Source organism: Heterocephalus glaber, unplaced genomic scaffold, assembly GCF_053883595.1.
Source record: "Heterocephalus glaber isolate CG9 unplaced genomic scaffold, H.glaber_assembly_v1.0 deba00000621, whole genome shotgun sequence".
NCBI classification, from domain to species: domain Eukaryota; kingdom Metazoa; phylum Chordata; class Mammalia; order Rodentia; family Bathyergidae; genus Heterocephalus; species Heterocephalus glaber.
The window spans coordinates 27,524,517-27,537,123 of record NW_028258153.1 but is presented as its reverse complement, the minus strand read 5'-3'; the positions used below and the strand labels follow the sequence as shown (position 1 = coordinate 27,537,123).

General features: G+C 45.1%; 1 protein-coding gene across 3 annotated transcripts in view; it reads left to right on the top strand.

The window, feature by feature from the left end:
• The window catches only part of Atp6v0a4 (ATPase H+ transporting V0 subunit a4), a 69,930-nt gene that overhangs the window by 34,574 nt on the left and 22,749 nt on the right, over positions 1-12,607 (top strand). For all 3 annotated transcript variants that reach the window (XM_004851249.4, XM_004851248.4, XM_087205907.1), the window contains 6 exons: positions 739-821; positions 1,644-1,737; positions 5,437-5,649; positions 9,687-9,837; positions 10,640-10,779; positions 12,400-12,557. In XM_004851249.4, coding sequence (XP_004851306.1) covers positions 739-821; positions 1,644-1,737; positions 5,437-5,649; positions 9,687-9,837; positions 10,640-10,779; positions 12,400-12,557 — 839 coding nt within the window. The remainder of the gene's footprint in view (positions 1-738; positions 822-1,643; positions 1,738-5,436; positions 5,650-9,686; positions 9,838-10,639; positions 10,780-12,399; positions 12,558-12,607) is intronic.

Below are 12,607 nucleotides of genomic sequence, written 5' to 3'. Positions count from 1 at the left end.
TAATATTTCCATTGAGTCGATGGGATATGAACTTTAATTTTTGGACACTTAATTTCCAACTTTTCTCCAGAATATAGACACTATGATGAGTATTTTTATGGATGTAGATTTTTATTTTCTTTTCAGTTAGTTCCGTAATATGAATTCAAGGAAGATAAGATTGCTGGCTGAAAGGGTGTGGGCATTTTCGTGACACTTGATGTGTCCTGACAAACAGCTTTTCCCTAGAGTGGTACTTGACTCCAGTGCCCTGGGTGGAATGTAATGAGTTCATTGGTTTTTTTGTCACTTTTCCAACAGTGAAAAGTTTTAATTTTTCTTTTATCCTCTCAAACTGAGAAAGAGTGAGCAGACACATTGTTTCAGTTCACATTTCTTTGCTTACAGTAAGAGTTGAGCTTTTTCATATATGTTCGTGAAACCTATATTCTCCCTTGTGAATTGGACTTGAAAAATCCAATTTAAGCAGCGTTCTTAAGGGCACACAACAAACAACTCAGTGAGTCAAAAATTAGATACACTTTTATCTTTGTTACCTATCAAACACAAACTTGTCCTGAAACATACCTATCTGGGAGTTAATTCTGGTGAGCAGAGTCAGCTTTTACATTATATTTTCTTTTTTTGTATTTTTCTTTTCACGATCTCATGTCCTAGGTCTAGAGCTGAGAGGTGAATTTAAAGAAGGAGGAAGCTGTTCCTTTAAGGCTTTGTAAAAGATTTGTTCTGATTTTCCAGAAAGAAGAAATTAAAAAGAATATATTCATCATATTTTACCAAGGAGAGCAACTCAGGCAAAAAGTCAAGAAGATCTGTGATGGGTAAGAGAGACAATTAATGGCTCTTTCATCAGGGATTGGTGTGCAGACTGGGTAAAAAGACCTGGAGTGCAAAATATTCTCTTGGGGCCCCTTTTAGGCTATTATTAAGTTATTTTTAAATAACTTTCCCACACTTGATAAGATGTACTAACTCCACAGAGGAATGTAAACATTACGTATTGCAGACGTGTACAAAAAAGAAAAAAAAAAGAAAGTGGATCAAGAGATGGATGGAGGGAGGACAGAGGGAAGGGAAAGGAGATTTAGAAAAAGGAAAATTTTAAAAAGGCATTAAGATGTAGTATTGTGTACATGTACCGTTTCCCCAGAAGGAATGTGAACATTATATGCTACAAATATGTACTCAACAATTGCAACTGATTTTAATCATTGTGAGAATATGAACAGAAAGGACCTCAATAAACAAAATCTGAAGGTAACTAAGTAGACGTGTTAACCATTTCAGTTTATTCCTTAGTGTAGTCCTTATCCTCTGCTAATGAGCAGGCTGTGTGTGGTTAATTGTTTCTCATTTTGCAGAATTGCCTTACATGTAGCCCCTTAGAAGCAGAAATTGCTCCATACTGAGGAACACTAATACATAAATAGGGGGAAAGAGGCGAGTGAAGCCCAGCCTTCTATCCATAGGATCTTGTAGGTTTTAGGGTATGAATGAAGTAAGGGATGTGCTAAAAATCTTCAGGGCTGCTTGGAGGAAGGTATTGGAGGAAAGAGTGGCTGTCTGGCCCAAGTCTCACAGAGCAGGGACAGGACAGCAGGTGCTTTTCAGCAAAAGCCCACCTGTGTCCCCGTTAAACACAGGTTTCGAGCCACTGTCTACCCCTGCCCGGAGCCTGCGGCGGAGCGCAGAGAGATGTTGGCCAGCGTCAATGTGAGGCTGGAAGACCTAGCCACGGTGAGTGAGAGGGTCAGGCCTGTATCTGAGGGGAGTGCAGTTCTGTCCCCAGCCTGTCTGTATGGCTGGCTCGGATGTTCACTGCACTCTGGCTGCAGCTGCAGAAGATGGCACAATTAGAAAGCAGTGTTCAGTAGGGTAATGATTCTGCTTGTCAGTAATCCTTCTCCCAGGTTTAGAACTGACCATGGCCCTCCTCAGCCTGACCATGGCCCTCCTCAGCCTGGGGGCAGCCACCCCAATCAGATCAAGGAGTTCTTTATTGCCTCGGCCTAGACTGAATCTAGGGTCCCACTAAACAGTCAGCTAAGTTGAACAACCGGTTTGGCCTGTTGTGAATTGTTTAAGCTGGCCGAGGAATTCTGTAAAAACAGCAACTCTAGTTTCACCATGCGAACACTTGTACATCCCAAATTCATTTCCACGGTAAGCCCTGCCATTGTCTAGGGTGACACCAAGCACGTCGGTGACCAGAACGCTTGTCAGTCATTGCAGCTTTGTACGTGACCATTGAGGTCACCAGGGCCTCCATCCACCCCGTGATGCACTCTAGACCGCACTGTCCAGCAGAACTTCCGGGGTGGTGGAAGTCTCCCATCACCTGCACTGTGCAGTGCTGCTGCAGTGAGCCTCAGGTGACCACTGAGTGCTTGAAACATGGCTAATGCCACCAAGGAGCTGAATTTTTATTTTTTAAATTGTTTTTCCATTTAGTTTATTGGTATATTTTAGGTACATAATACAGTTACATTTCTCATTGGGATCATGTGCCTTTACGTGATGTATATTTGTTCTTATGTTTCCCCCTTCCCCTGCCTTCCCTTCACCCACTTCACCCCTCCCTATTTACAAAGACTGTTTCCATGTTTTTCCTTTTCTCATATTTTTTCTTTTCCCTTCTTTCCTTTCCCCTTCCCCTCCCATTTTACCTGTTTCTTTAGACATTTTCTTCCTATTTCACAATATCAATTATACATTTTGATTCTTATTTACACTTTTAGTTTTTCACACCAGAGAAACTATTTGGTATTTACAAATGTGTGTCCTATTTATTTCACTTAAGAGTATCACCTCAATGTGCATCCACTTAGCTATTAATGTCTCTAGTTTCTCATTCTTTATGGCTGAGTAGTACTCCATTTTATTTAAAAAAAAAAAAAACACATCTTCTTTATCCAATCTGCAGTTGATGGCCAATTGGGCTGTTTCCAAGTTTTAGCTATTACAAACTGTGCCACTATAAACATGGGTGCACATATATCACTGTGATAGGATTCTTTTAATTCTTTTGGGAAGATACCCAGCAGGGGAATAGCTGGGTCAAATGGGACTTCCAATCCTAGTTGTTTGAAGTATCTCCATACTGATTTCCACAGTGGTTGCACCAGTCTACACTCCCACCAACAATGAAGAAGGGTTCCTTTCTCCCCACAACCCCACCAGCATTTGCTATTGGTTGATTTCATGATAGCAGCCATTCTTTCTGGGGTGAGGTGGAATCTCAAGTGTTGTTTTCATCTGCATCTCTTGAATGACCAGTGATGTTGAACATTTTTTCATATGTTTATTTGCTACTTTTACCTTTTTGTCTGAGAATGTCTGTTCATTTCAGATGCCCATTTTTGAATTAGGTCTTTATATTTGGAGGGTCTGATTTTATTTAGTTCTTGATATATTCTAGATAGTAGTCCTTTGTCTGAGGAGCAGCTGGTAAAAATTTTTTCCCACATTGTAGGTTGTTTCTTAGCTCTGTTGGTGGTTTCTCTTGCAGTGCAGAAGCTTTTTAATAAGATGAGATCCCAATTGTTGATTCTTTGTGCTAGTTCCCATGCTACTGAGGATTTGTTCTATTTTTTGTTTATTTTTAATTAAATTTAAATTTTAGTAGCTGCATGTGGCTGCTACATGGGCTGGCACAATTTTAAGACCTCAATGAGTAGATTTGGAAGTGTGTGTGTGTGTGTGTGTGTGTGTGTATGTGTGTGTGTGTGTGTGTGTGAGAAAACCCTTCGAGGGGACCGGGGATTTAGCTCAGTGGTTCTGGTGCCTGCCTTGCAAGCACAAGGTCCTGAGTTCAATCCCTGGTACCAAAAAAAAAAAAAAAAAAGAAAAAAGAAAAAAGAAAACCCTTCGTAACAGACACTTTTTCCCTCCTAGACATCGTTTCATTTCTTTAATCCTCTCTGTTCCTTCTTTGTCACAGCCAGAACAACTGTGTTTCCCTCAAGCAATTTCCCTTGAAGTGCTTTTCCTCGTATACTCCCGATAGATTTCATGGGGGAAGTGGAAAAGAAATCATGCTATTCATGCTTACATTTAGTGGGAGTTGGGCTGCTGTCGCATCCAGGGATGTCTGGTGGTCCTAGCTCACCAGCTCCCCCAGCAGTGACTTCTCTCTTACTGTCCATCCACTGCCAAGGACGAATATCACAGACCTCTGGGGTCAGGCAATTGAGGGAGCAGCGAGCAGTCCAGGCCAGGCAGTTGTGGTAGATGACTGACTGACTCATACAGGGCCTCTGTCTGCAGATCATTCTCCAAGTTTGGGAAATTCTTGCCCTTTTTCACATTAGTATTCAGTCCAGGGCTGGTAGCAGGTGTTTCTTACATGCAGGGAATGTCAGCTGTTCTTGTAAGGGTAAGCTTTATTTTAAGGTTCATGAAAGTTTTATCTGTGTCAAGCTGGTCTTGTCTTCTGGAAATCCTCAGATCATATTGCATCACATTGCTAAGTGACCCTTCGAGACACATAAGTGTGCCCTGTGTCTGTTATTAATCTTAGAGCCATCGTGTGTCTTTTATAGTATACTACAGTAGCCATGTGGAAAGGTTACTAAAAAACATTACCCTATTTGTTGTATCATCAATGCATGAAAACTAATCCCATGAAAGAAATTTTATGTGCACCAAATCATCCATTACTTCCTTCATTGATTCACTTATCATCCATTGGAAGAATTATATGTGTAAAGCATTTTAATTCATTTCTTAGGGCTGCTGTAACAAATTACCACAAGCCGGGTAGCTTAGAACAATAGAAATTGATTGCCACAGTTCTGGAGGGCAGAAATCCAGAAAGCAAAGCGTCTGCAGGGCCATGTGTCCTCTAAGGACACTGAGGACAGTGTCCCTTGGTTTATCCAGCTTCTGATGGATGTTGGCCCCTGGGTGCTCCTGGGCTTGGAGATGTGTTGCTCTAATCCGTCTCCGTTGTCACACGTTCTTCCCTGTTTGCCTGCATCTCTGAAGGTCATAAGACATCATCATTTGGGGTTAGGACCCACCCTTGTCCTCTGGGACCTCATCTTGGTAATATCCAAGTAGAGTGCAGTCACAAGAATCAGAGTTTAGGGCCAGGGATTTAGCTCAGTGGTGCCGCTGCCTGCCTCACAAGCGCAAGGTCCCAAGTTCGATCCCCAGTACCAAAAAAAAAAAAAAAAAGAATCAGAGTTTAGGACTCTAACAGAATCTTTTGGGGAGTGGGGCATAATTCAACTCATAGGACTAAGTGGAATTTAGAAGCAAAGGAAGATACAGTCCTGGCCAAAGGGTTTTCACCTACTCAGTCCACATGAGCACCTTTTATATCAGAGGAAGGAGCCCAGAAGGGGAAGCCACAATGGCTGATAAGCCTCCATTTTTGCCACCATGTCAAACACATCTGAGAATGTTCCTGTCTTTCTGTGTATTTTTGCCTAGGTCATAACACAAACAGAGTCTCACCGCCAGGGCCTATTGCAGGAAGCAGCTGCCAACTGGCACTCCTGGGTCACCAAAGTGCAGAAGATGAAAGCCATTTACCACATCCTGAACATGTGCAACATTGATGTCACCCAGCAATGTGTCATTGCTGAGATCTGGTTCCCAGTGGCGGACACTGCACGGATCAAGAAGGCCTTAGAGCAAGGGATGGTGAGTAGCAGATAGTGCTGTGGAGGGGGAAGGTGGGTGACACCTGACCTCATCCACGTCCTGTGAGACTCTTGGAAGCTGTCAATTTTCTGAGCTTTGCAGGTGACTTGGTGGTGGAACTGTCTTCTTCATCTTTAATTCTTTTTTGTTGTTGTTGTTACGGGGATTGAACTCGGGGCCTTGCGCTTTCGAGGTAGGTGGCGGAACCACTGAGCTAAATCCCTGCCCCTTCATCTTTAATTCTTAACCCAGTACTAGGGGACATAAAGGAAACTTGTTTGTTTTCAGTATTTGACAAATAGGTAACATTTCTTTGATCTTTGAGTATATATTGAGCACTAATGTGCCAGCCACCCTACTAGTTGTGACTGCAGTTACCATAGTATGGCTAGTAAGTTCCACCTGTTACCTTGTGGAGGTGACAGTGTAGCTGGGGAGGCAAATAACCAAGCACCTATGGTAGGAGCTAAAAGGTTCAGACGGCTCCCTGCATACCAGCAACAGTGCTCAGTGCTGTGCACTGTGATTCTCAGAGCTCTCTGTCTTCATTGTCATGGACGTTCACTGATCTAGGGCCACAGGGGCAGACCATTCCCTGACAGACTTTCTAGAAAGAGAGATGGACAACATGCAAGCCTGGGAGGATGAAGTTTTAGGCAGCAGTGAGCAGTGGTTGGGAAATCAAGGAGGGAATGAAAGGGGAAGAAAAGGTTTATTTTGGCTCACAGTTTCAGAGCTTTCGGTCAGCTGGTTCCTTTGCTGTGGTCTGAGGTAAGGCAGAACATCATGGCAGAAGGTGTGGTGGAGCAAAGGTGCTCCCCTCATTGTGGCTGGGAAGCAGAGCGAAGGGGCTGAATACTTTCTTCAGAGGTGTGCCCTGGTGACCTGCTTCCTCCAGTTAGGCCCCAGTTCCTGTCGCCTTCAACAGGACATTACATTCAAACCATTATTATCGAACCCCCTCTCTGGGCCTCGCCCCCCAACACTACTGCTTTGGGGTCAGGCCCTCAATGTGAGTTTTTGGGGGACACTGCATATTTAAATCATGACAGTCACATATACTTAGAGCCTGGGGAGGACAGCACGTGCCACACAAGGCCAGTGGGGTTACACGGTGGGCTGTCACTTGGGCGCAGAGTCAGTAGGCCTCTGGGAAGTAGGCTTTGCAGTTACAAGAGGGTGCCATGACCTTTGGTTCCTGCTGGAGGGTGTGGTTAGCTTGTTTGAGTGATTTCTTGGGGTTTCAGGGAGATCAACCCCATTAGATGAAGGACTGGGTGGGGTGCAACCCATCTGGCTGATAGGGCTGTTTGGGCGGACAGCCTTTCCTGCGTATGTTCTGAGAGCAGGGGAGTCATGGTGGCTGCTGCCAAAAGAGCCCGTCTGAGCAGGTGGTACCGGAGCAGACATCCCTAAATGCTCCAGAAGATGGGGACAGGTGGAGGAAGAGCTCTCAGGCTGAGTGGTCTGACAGTAAAGGGCTTGTGGTGGGTATGGATGAGGAGGCAGAAGCCATTTTTATTCCTTTTGTACAGGTGAGGAAACTAAAGCACAAAGAGTAAGAGTAACTCAACCAGTGCTGAAGCCAGGAAGCAGGATTTGAGTGTAGGAACTGTTTCTCTTAACCTCCATGCACTACTGTGTCCCTGCAATGTGGATCCTCAACTACTCAGATAGGGCTTTTTCCCGTGTTTTGCTTTTGTGGTACTGAGGTGTGCTGTATCCCTGAGCTACAACCCCAGCACTTTTAAACTTTTTATTTTGAGACAGGATCTTGTTAAGTTGCCCAGGCTGGCCTCAAACTTAAGATCCTTCTGCTCTGGCACCTCCCAGAGTGCTAGGATTACAAGCATGTACCCCTATACTGGCTCAGATGGGGCATTATACGCAGGCACCCCCACAAGCAGGAGGTGCTTCCAGAAAGGGAGAGGTCAGTGAACAGGCAGGTGTAGAGGTGGGGAGCAGGACCTCGCTCCTAGAGGCCAGTGCCTGAGGGAGGCTGAGTCAAGTTCAAAGAATAGAGCAAGCTCAGAAAGAGACTGTGGGGCTGACTCCAAAGGACCTGCTAGCTGTGTAAGGAGTCTGATTTTCATTCCCCACCGGGGAGACATGATCCAGTTTGCATTTTAGAAATACTTCACTACAGTATAAAGATTGCAAGGCCATTGGAAGGATGGGGTCCTAGTGCTGGGGCTAGAAATGAACACAGACCAATCACGAAGGGGTCAGACTTCCTATAGAGGTACTTAGGAGCCTTGGTTTTGTTGTGCTTTTGAGACAAGGTCTCACTATATTTCATAGGGAATATTCCTCAAACTCCTGGACTCAAAGGTGCCTCAGCCTCCTGAGAAGCGGAGACTGTAGGTACACACCACTGTGCCCAGTGTAAAGCTGGTTTTATAGATTCTTCAGTCCTCTGAAGTAACAAAAATGTTCTCCCAGACAGAAGGAAAAGACCCTGTGTGGGTAGGAGATGGGGGAGGAAAGGTGCAAAGGGAGAGCACGTGGCTGTGTAACGGTGTAATCTGGGTCTGTGTCTCACAAAATCAGAGAATGAAGTTGAGGACAAAGAAGGTAAACAGGAGGAAGGTTTATTGAGAGAAATAGCTCCCAATAGTCGGGAGGGGTCCTGAAAGTGGGTTGCCATGGGGGTCTCTATCTAGGAGTTTTTATACCAGAAATTGACCAGGGCTCAGACCACACCAAGTCAAACTAACGTCAACCTGTAGGACTAAAGCCAGCTTACTTGAACCAGAAATAGGCCAATGAAAAGTCTGGGGATGGAGCAAGCGTGTGTCTGCAGGTGTCTCTTGGTCTGTCTACTATCCAAGGTCTCCGTTAAAAGAACAAAGTGAGAAGGAGAAACATTTTCAAGCTAGGTAAGAGCAGAGTTGTCATCTTGCTGTTACGTCACTTGTTACACCCTGGACTTAACTGTCCACCTGGTTCTTGTTGACTGCTGACCACAGGCTCCTGCTCATCTGCTAAGGCCTGGTCGTCCTGGTCTAACTGGGCCCAGTGCCCCCCTGGCTGCCTGTGTCTTCTGCCTGACTTGCGTATCCATAATAGTTGGTGCTGTCATTATTGTCATCAACAATGGACAGTTGTTACTTATGGTAGGCATGATGTCAGCTGCCACAGGGTGTGTACAAAAGAAGAAAGAAAAGAACAAGGAAGCTACAGAAGGAAGTATTAACCACACAGTGATAAGACAATGCAGTAATACAACAGGAAACACCTCCACTTGTGTATGACCTTGAGGCAGTTACTTTACCTCTCTGTGTCTTGGTTGCCTCTGCTCTAAGATGATATTTTCCCAATATCTACCTCACTGTTGGGAGGACTGAAGCTGAGAACCATGGGCACTCATTCAGCTGGTGCTAAATCCTATCAAAATGCTGTTGGGGTTTTAGGTGGCTGGAAGGTTCTCAGGGTGGGGATTGTGGAGAATCATGTAGACCTGGGTAAGTGGAGAAGAGATTTGACTGATTTCTGTGGGGATCAGGATGGGGTGTCGACTGAGTCAGGAGGAGTGACAAGTGTGACAATTCCCAAGTTCCAGGAATCTGGAAGAATGGAAGATCTGTGCCAGGAGCAGAAGGAGAACGTGGCTTTGGGGCAAAGTGATGGATTCACTTTGAGGCTCCTGGATCTTGCGAGATTGGTTAGACATGGGAGTTTGCAAACCCAACTGGGCAACGAGAAAAGAGTTGAGACTTAAGGTCGAGTTAGTGCCATCTGGGAGATGGGATGAATTAGCAGAGTGGTTGAGCTCTTGAATGAGAAGGTGGAGAGAAAGGGGAAAGTGCAGAGTCTACGGGTGAGGTATAAGGCAGGCCAGAGAGGACAGGCTCTGTTCTCTTGAAGGCTCTCTTGAGAGATGAGTTAGGAACCTACTCGGGAAGCCATTGGCTTTTCACAGATGCAGGTCGCCATTCTCAGAGTCAAGAGATGCCCCAAGTTCACGCTCAGATCCAGGTGTTAGCACCATCTGGAGGCTCCCTCCCTTGCATACCTGACACCTGTTCTTTTTGCAGGAACTAAGTGGATCCTCTATGGCCCCCATCATGACCGAAGTGCAATCGAAAACAGCCCCTCCCACATTTAACAGGACCAATAAATTTACGGCTGGCTTCCAGAACATGGTTGATGCATATGGCGTTGGCAACTACCGGGAAATGAACCCAAGTAAGACGGGATGTGTAGTACAATGGGGCAGCTTGAAAGTGGCAGCTGGGGTAAGGTGTACCTCTCAGGGGACTTGTGAAGTGACTCTGTGAAAAATGTGACATTACTAAAATCTTATTTGGTTTTCTGACATCTTGAGTCATCTATATACACCTATTAGTAAAACATTTGTTCTTTGTCCCTACCTGTTCTGCATTAAGCTACAGCCTCACCAGACAGCTGAATTCTGTTTTTCCTTTAATAATACAATCACGGTCATTGCTGGGCATCTTTACGGGCCTGTAGTTATTGTGTGGGAAAGACAAAAGCACACTGGACTTTGGGTCAAAAGATTAGGTATCGAGTGTCCTGTGCTGTGTGATCTCAGTAGTCTGGTTAGTGAAATAGGTAGATCAGATGCCCTTCAGCCTAGCACTGCATGCAAGTCCCAGCTAACTTGTCACCCATGAAGCAAGGCCATGGGTTGAGAATCCTGGGAGTAACTGCTGGTGGAGTGTGCTACATATCAGTGGTGGAGACAGAGATGGTGATGGAAAAACACCGAAGACATTGAGAGATCAAAAACTGGTTTTCAATCCTGTCAAACTTTATGATCTCAGACAAAGAAACTGGGGACTCAGAATCCCTGTTCATGGATGAGCTCATGCGTATGGGAGCCAAACAAGGGTTGGGTGGGGACAGGGAACAATCAGAAAGAACAAAGAACTTGATGCAGAGGCCAATCCAGACGTCTTGGCTGGCTGGGTGGGTAGCACACAGCTTGTGCAGAGGCCTCAGGCTGACGTGGGTGTCACCTTCTCAGCCCCCTACACCATCATCACCTTCCCCTTCCTGTTCGCTGTGATGTTTGGGGACTGCGGTCACGGAGCGGTAATGTTGCTGGGAGCCCTCTGGATGATCCTGAATGAGGAACAATTTCTCTTGCAGAAGAGCAGCAACGAGGTGGGTGCCCAGCTGCCCTCTCACAGAGTTTCCTTAGGCACAGTATTGAAGTGTACGTTTTCCCCATAGGAGGAATGTATGTTTCTGAAAAATAGAGGGCTGGGGATTTAGCTCAGTGGTTCCACCGCCCGCCTCACAAGCGCAAGGACCCAATTTCGATCCCTGGTACCAAAAAAAAAAAAAAAAAAAAAAGAAAAAGAAAAATAGAGATGGAAAGCAAAAAAAGAGCCCAAATTGGTGCCATTTGATCAGTAGTTATTTTGTTGTTTTGTTCAGGCTTGACAAGGCATTGATGTTCCTTCCCTTTATTTTGTCCCTAACCTTTTTTTTCTTCTGATAAAAGCAATACATATTGATTATAAAAGTTTGGAAAACACAGCAACCTAACCATGTAGGTAAAGTCCCAATGTTTTGGATATCTTCCCAATTTTGTATGTGTGAGCTTCACGTAAAAACATAACTTAAAAATTTGCAAAAAAAAGCGCATCAAAGTAGTACATATTATTTCTAGCTTTCTTTTTCATTTTTTACTGAAAATATTATGAATATTTGTTCATGGCCCAGTCCTTTCCCATCGGCCTGGGACCAGGGTTCTTGGGAAACCTAGAGAAATCCCAAATACGATGTTCTCCTCTTGCACCTAGTTCTCATTTTCCACGTGGTGAAGACTGAATTCCCGAGTCTGCATTGGTTAAAGTTTATCAGTGAGTCAAAGTTAATCGTGCTGTGTTCATGGCAACACAGTTGACAAGTGGAAACATGCCTCTAGCCACGCTCTGAATGGTGGTTGCGCCTTTATCACAGGTGGAGTTAATTAGTGGGAGCTCCATGATACCGCAGTGGGCTAATCATAAGCAACATCCGTGGGCAGAATCAACCTGTGACCAATACAGTTTTCAACAAAAAGCCTAACGATGTCGTTTTCTATGGCAAACATTTAAAGTTGCACTGTGCCACTTCAGCAGTTCTTGAAACGAATGACACATTGTGTAGTATTCCAGGAAGGTGCTTTGCTCCTCTTAGCAGATGTAGATACCAGGGACATAGCTCTACAGTCACAAGACCCACAGACCAGAGGTCTGACTTGGTGTAGGTGTGTAGTCTGGAGGCACTTGAGACACAGCCAGCAATGTCCAGGCCTTTCGTTAGCAGGTAGGGCCTTTGGCTTGTGCTCCAGTTTATTCTCTAACAGGGGCTGAGAAAGAAACTGAGATATACATTTATATCTACCTCAGCCCAGGACTTTTATTTTATTTTATTTTTTGGTACTGGGCATCAAACTCAGGACCTTGTGCTTGCAAGATGCCACTGAGCTAAGTCCCCAGGTCAATATTTTTGTTTTTGAGACAACGTTTCACTGTATAGTTCAGGCTGTCCTTGAATTCATGGCAGTCCCCTGCCTCAGCCTCTGAGTGCTGGGGTAACAGGTGTATGCCAGTGTAAGACTTTTGTAATTCGACTCCATAAGCTCGGGGAATCACTGTGTGTGTACTATTCCTCTTTGGATTGTCAATGTCTGCCTTGGCCATGTGGTCCCTCCAAGGGTGCCCACCCCAGGGATACTAGAATTACCCCCTCCCCCCGGCTCTGACATTCCTGCTCTTGTCTCCGTGGGACCAGATCTGGAATACCTTCTTCAATGGGCGCTACCTGATCATGCTTATGGGAATTTTCTCCATCTACACGGGTCTGATCTACAATGACTGCTTCTCCAAGTCTTTCAACATCTTCGGCTCTTCTTGGAGCGTCCAGCCCATGTTCAGAAATGGCACATGGAAGTAAGTGTGCCACCCACCCAGGGGGCCTCTGACTGTGTGGTTAGGAGAGT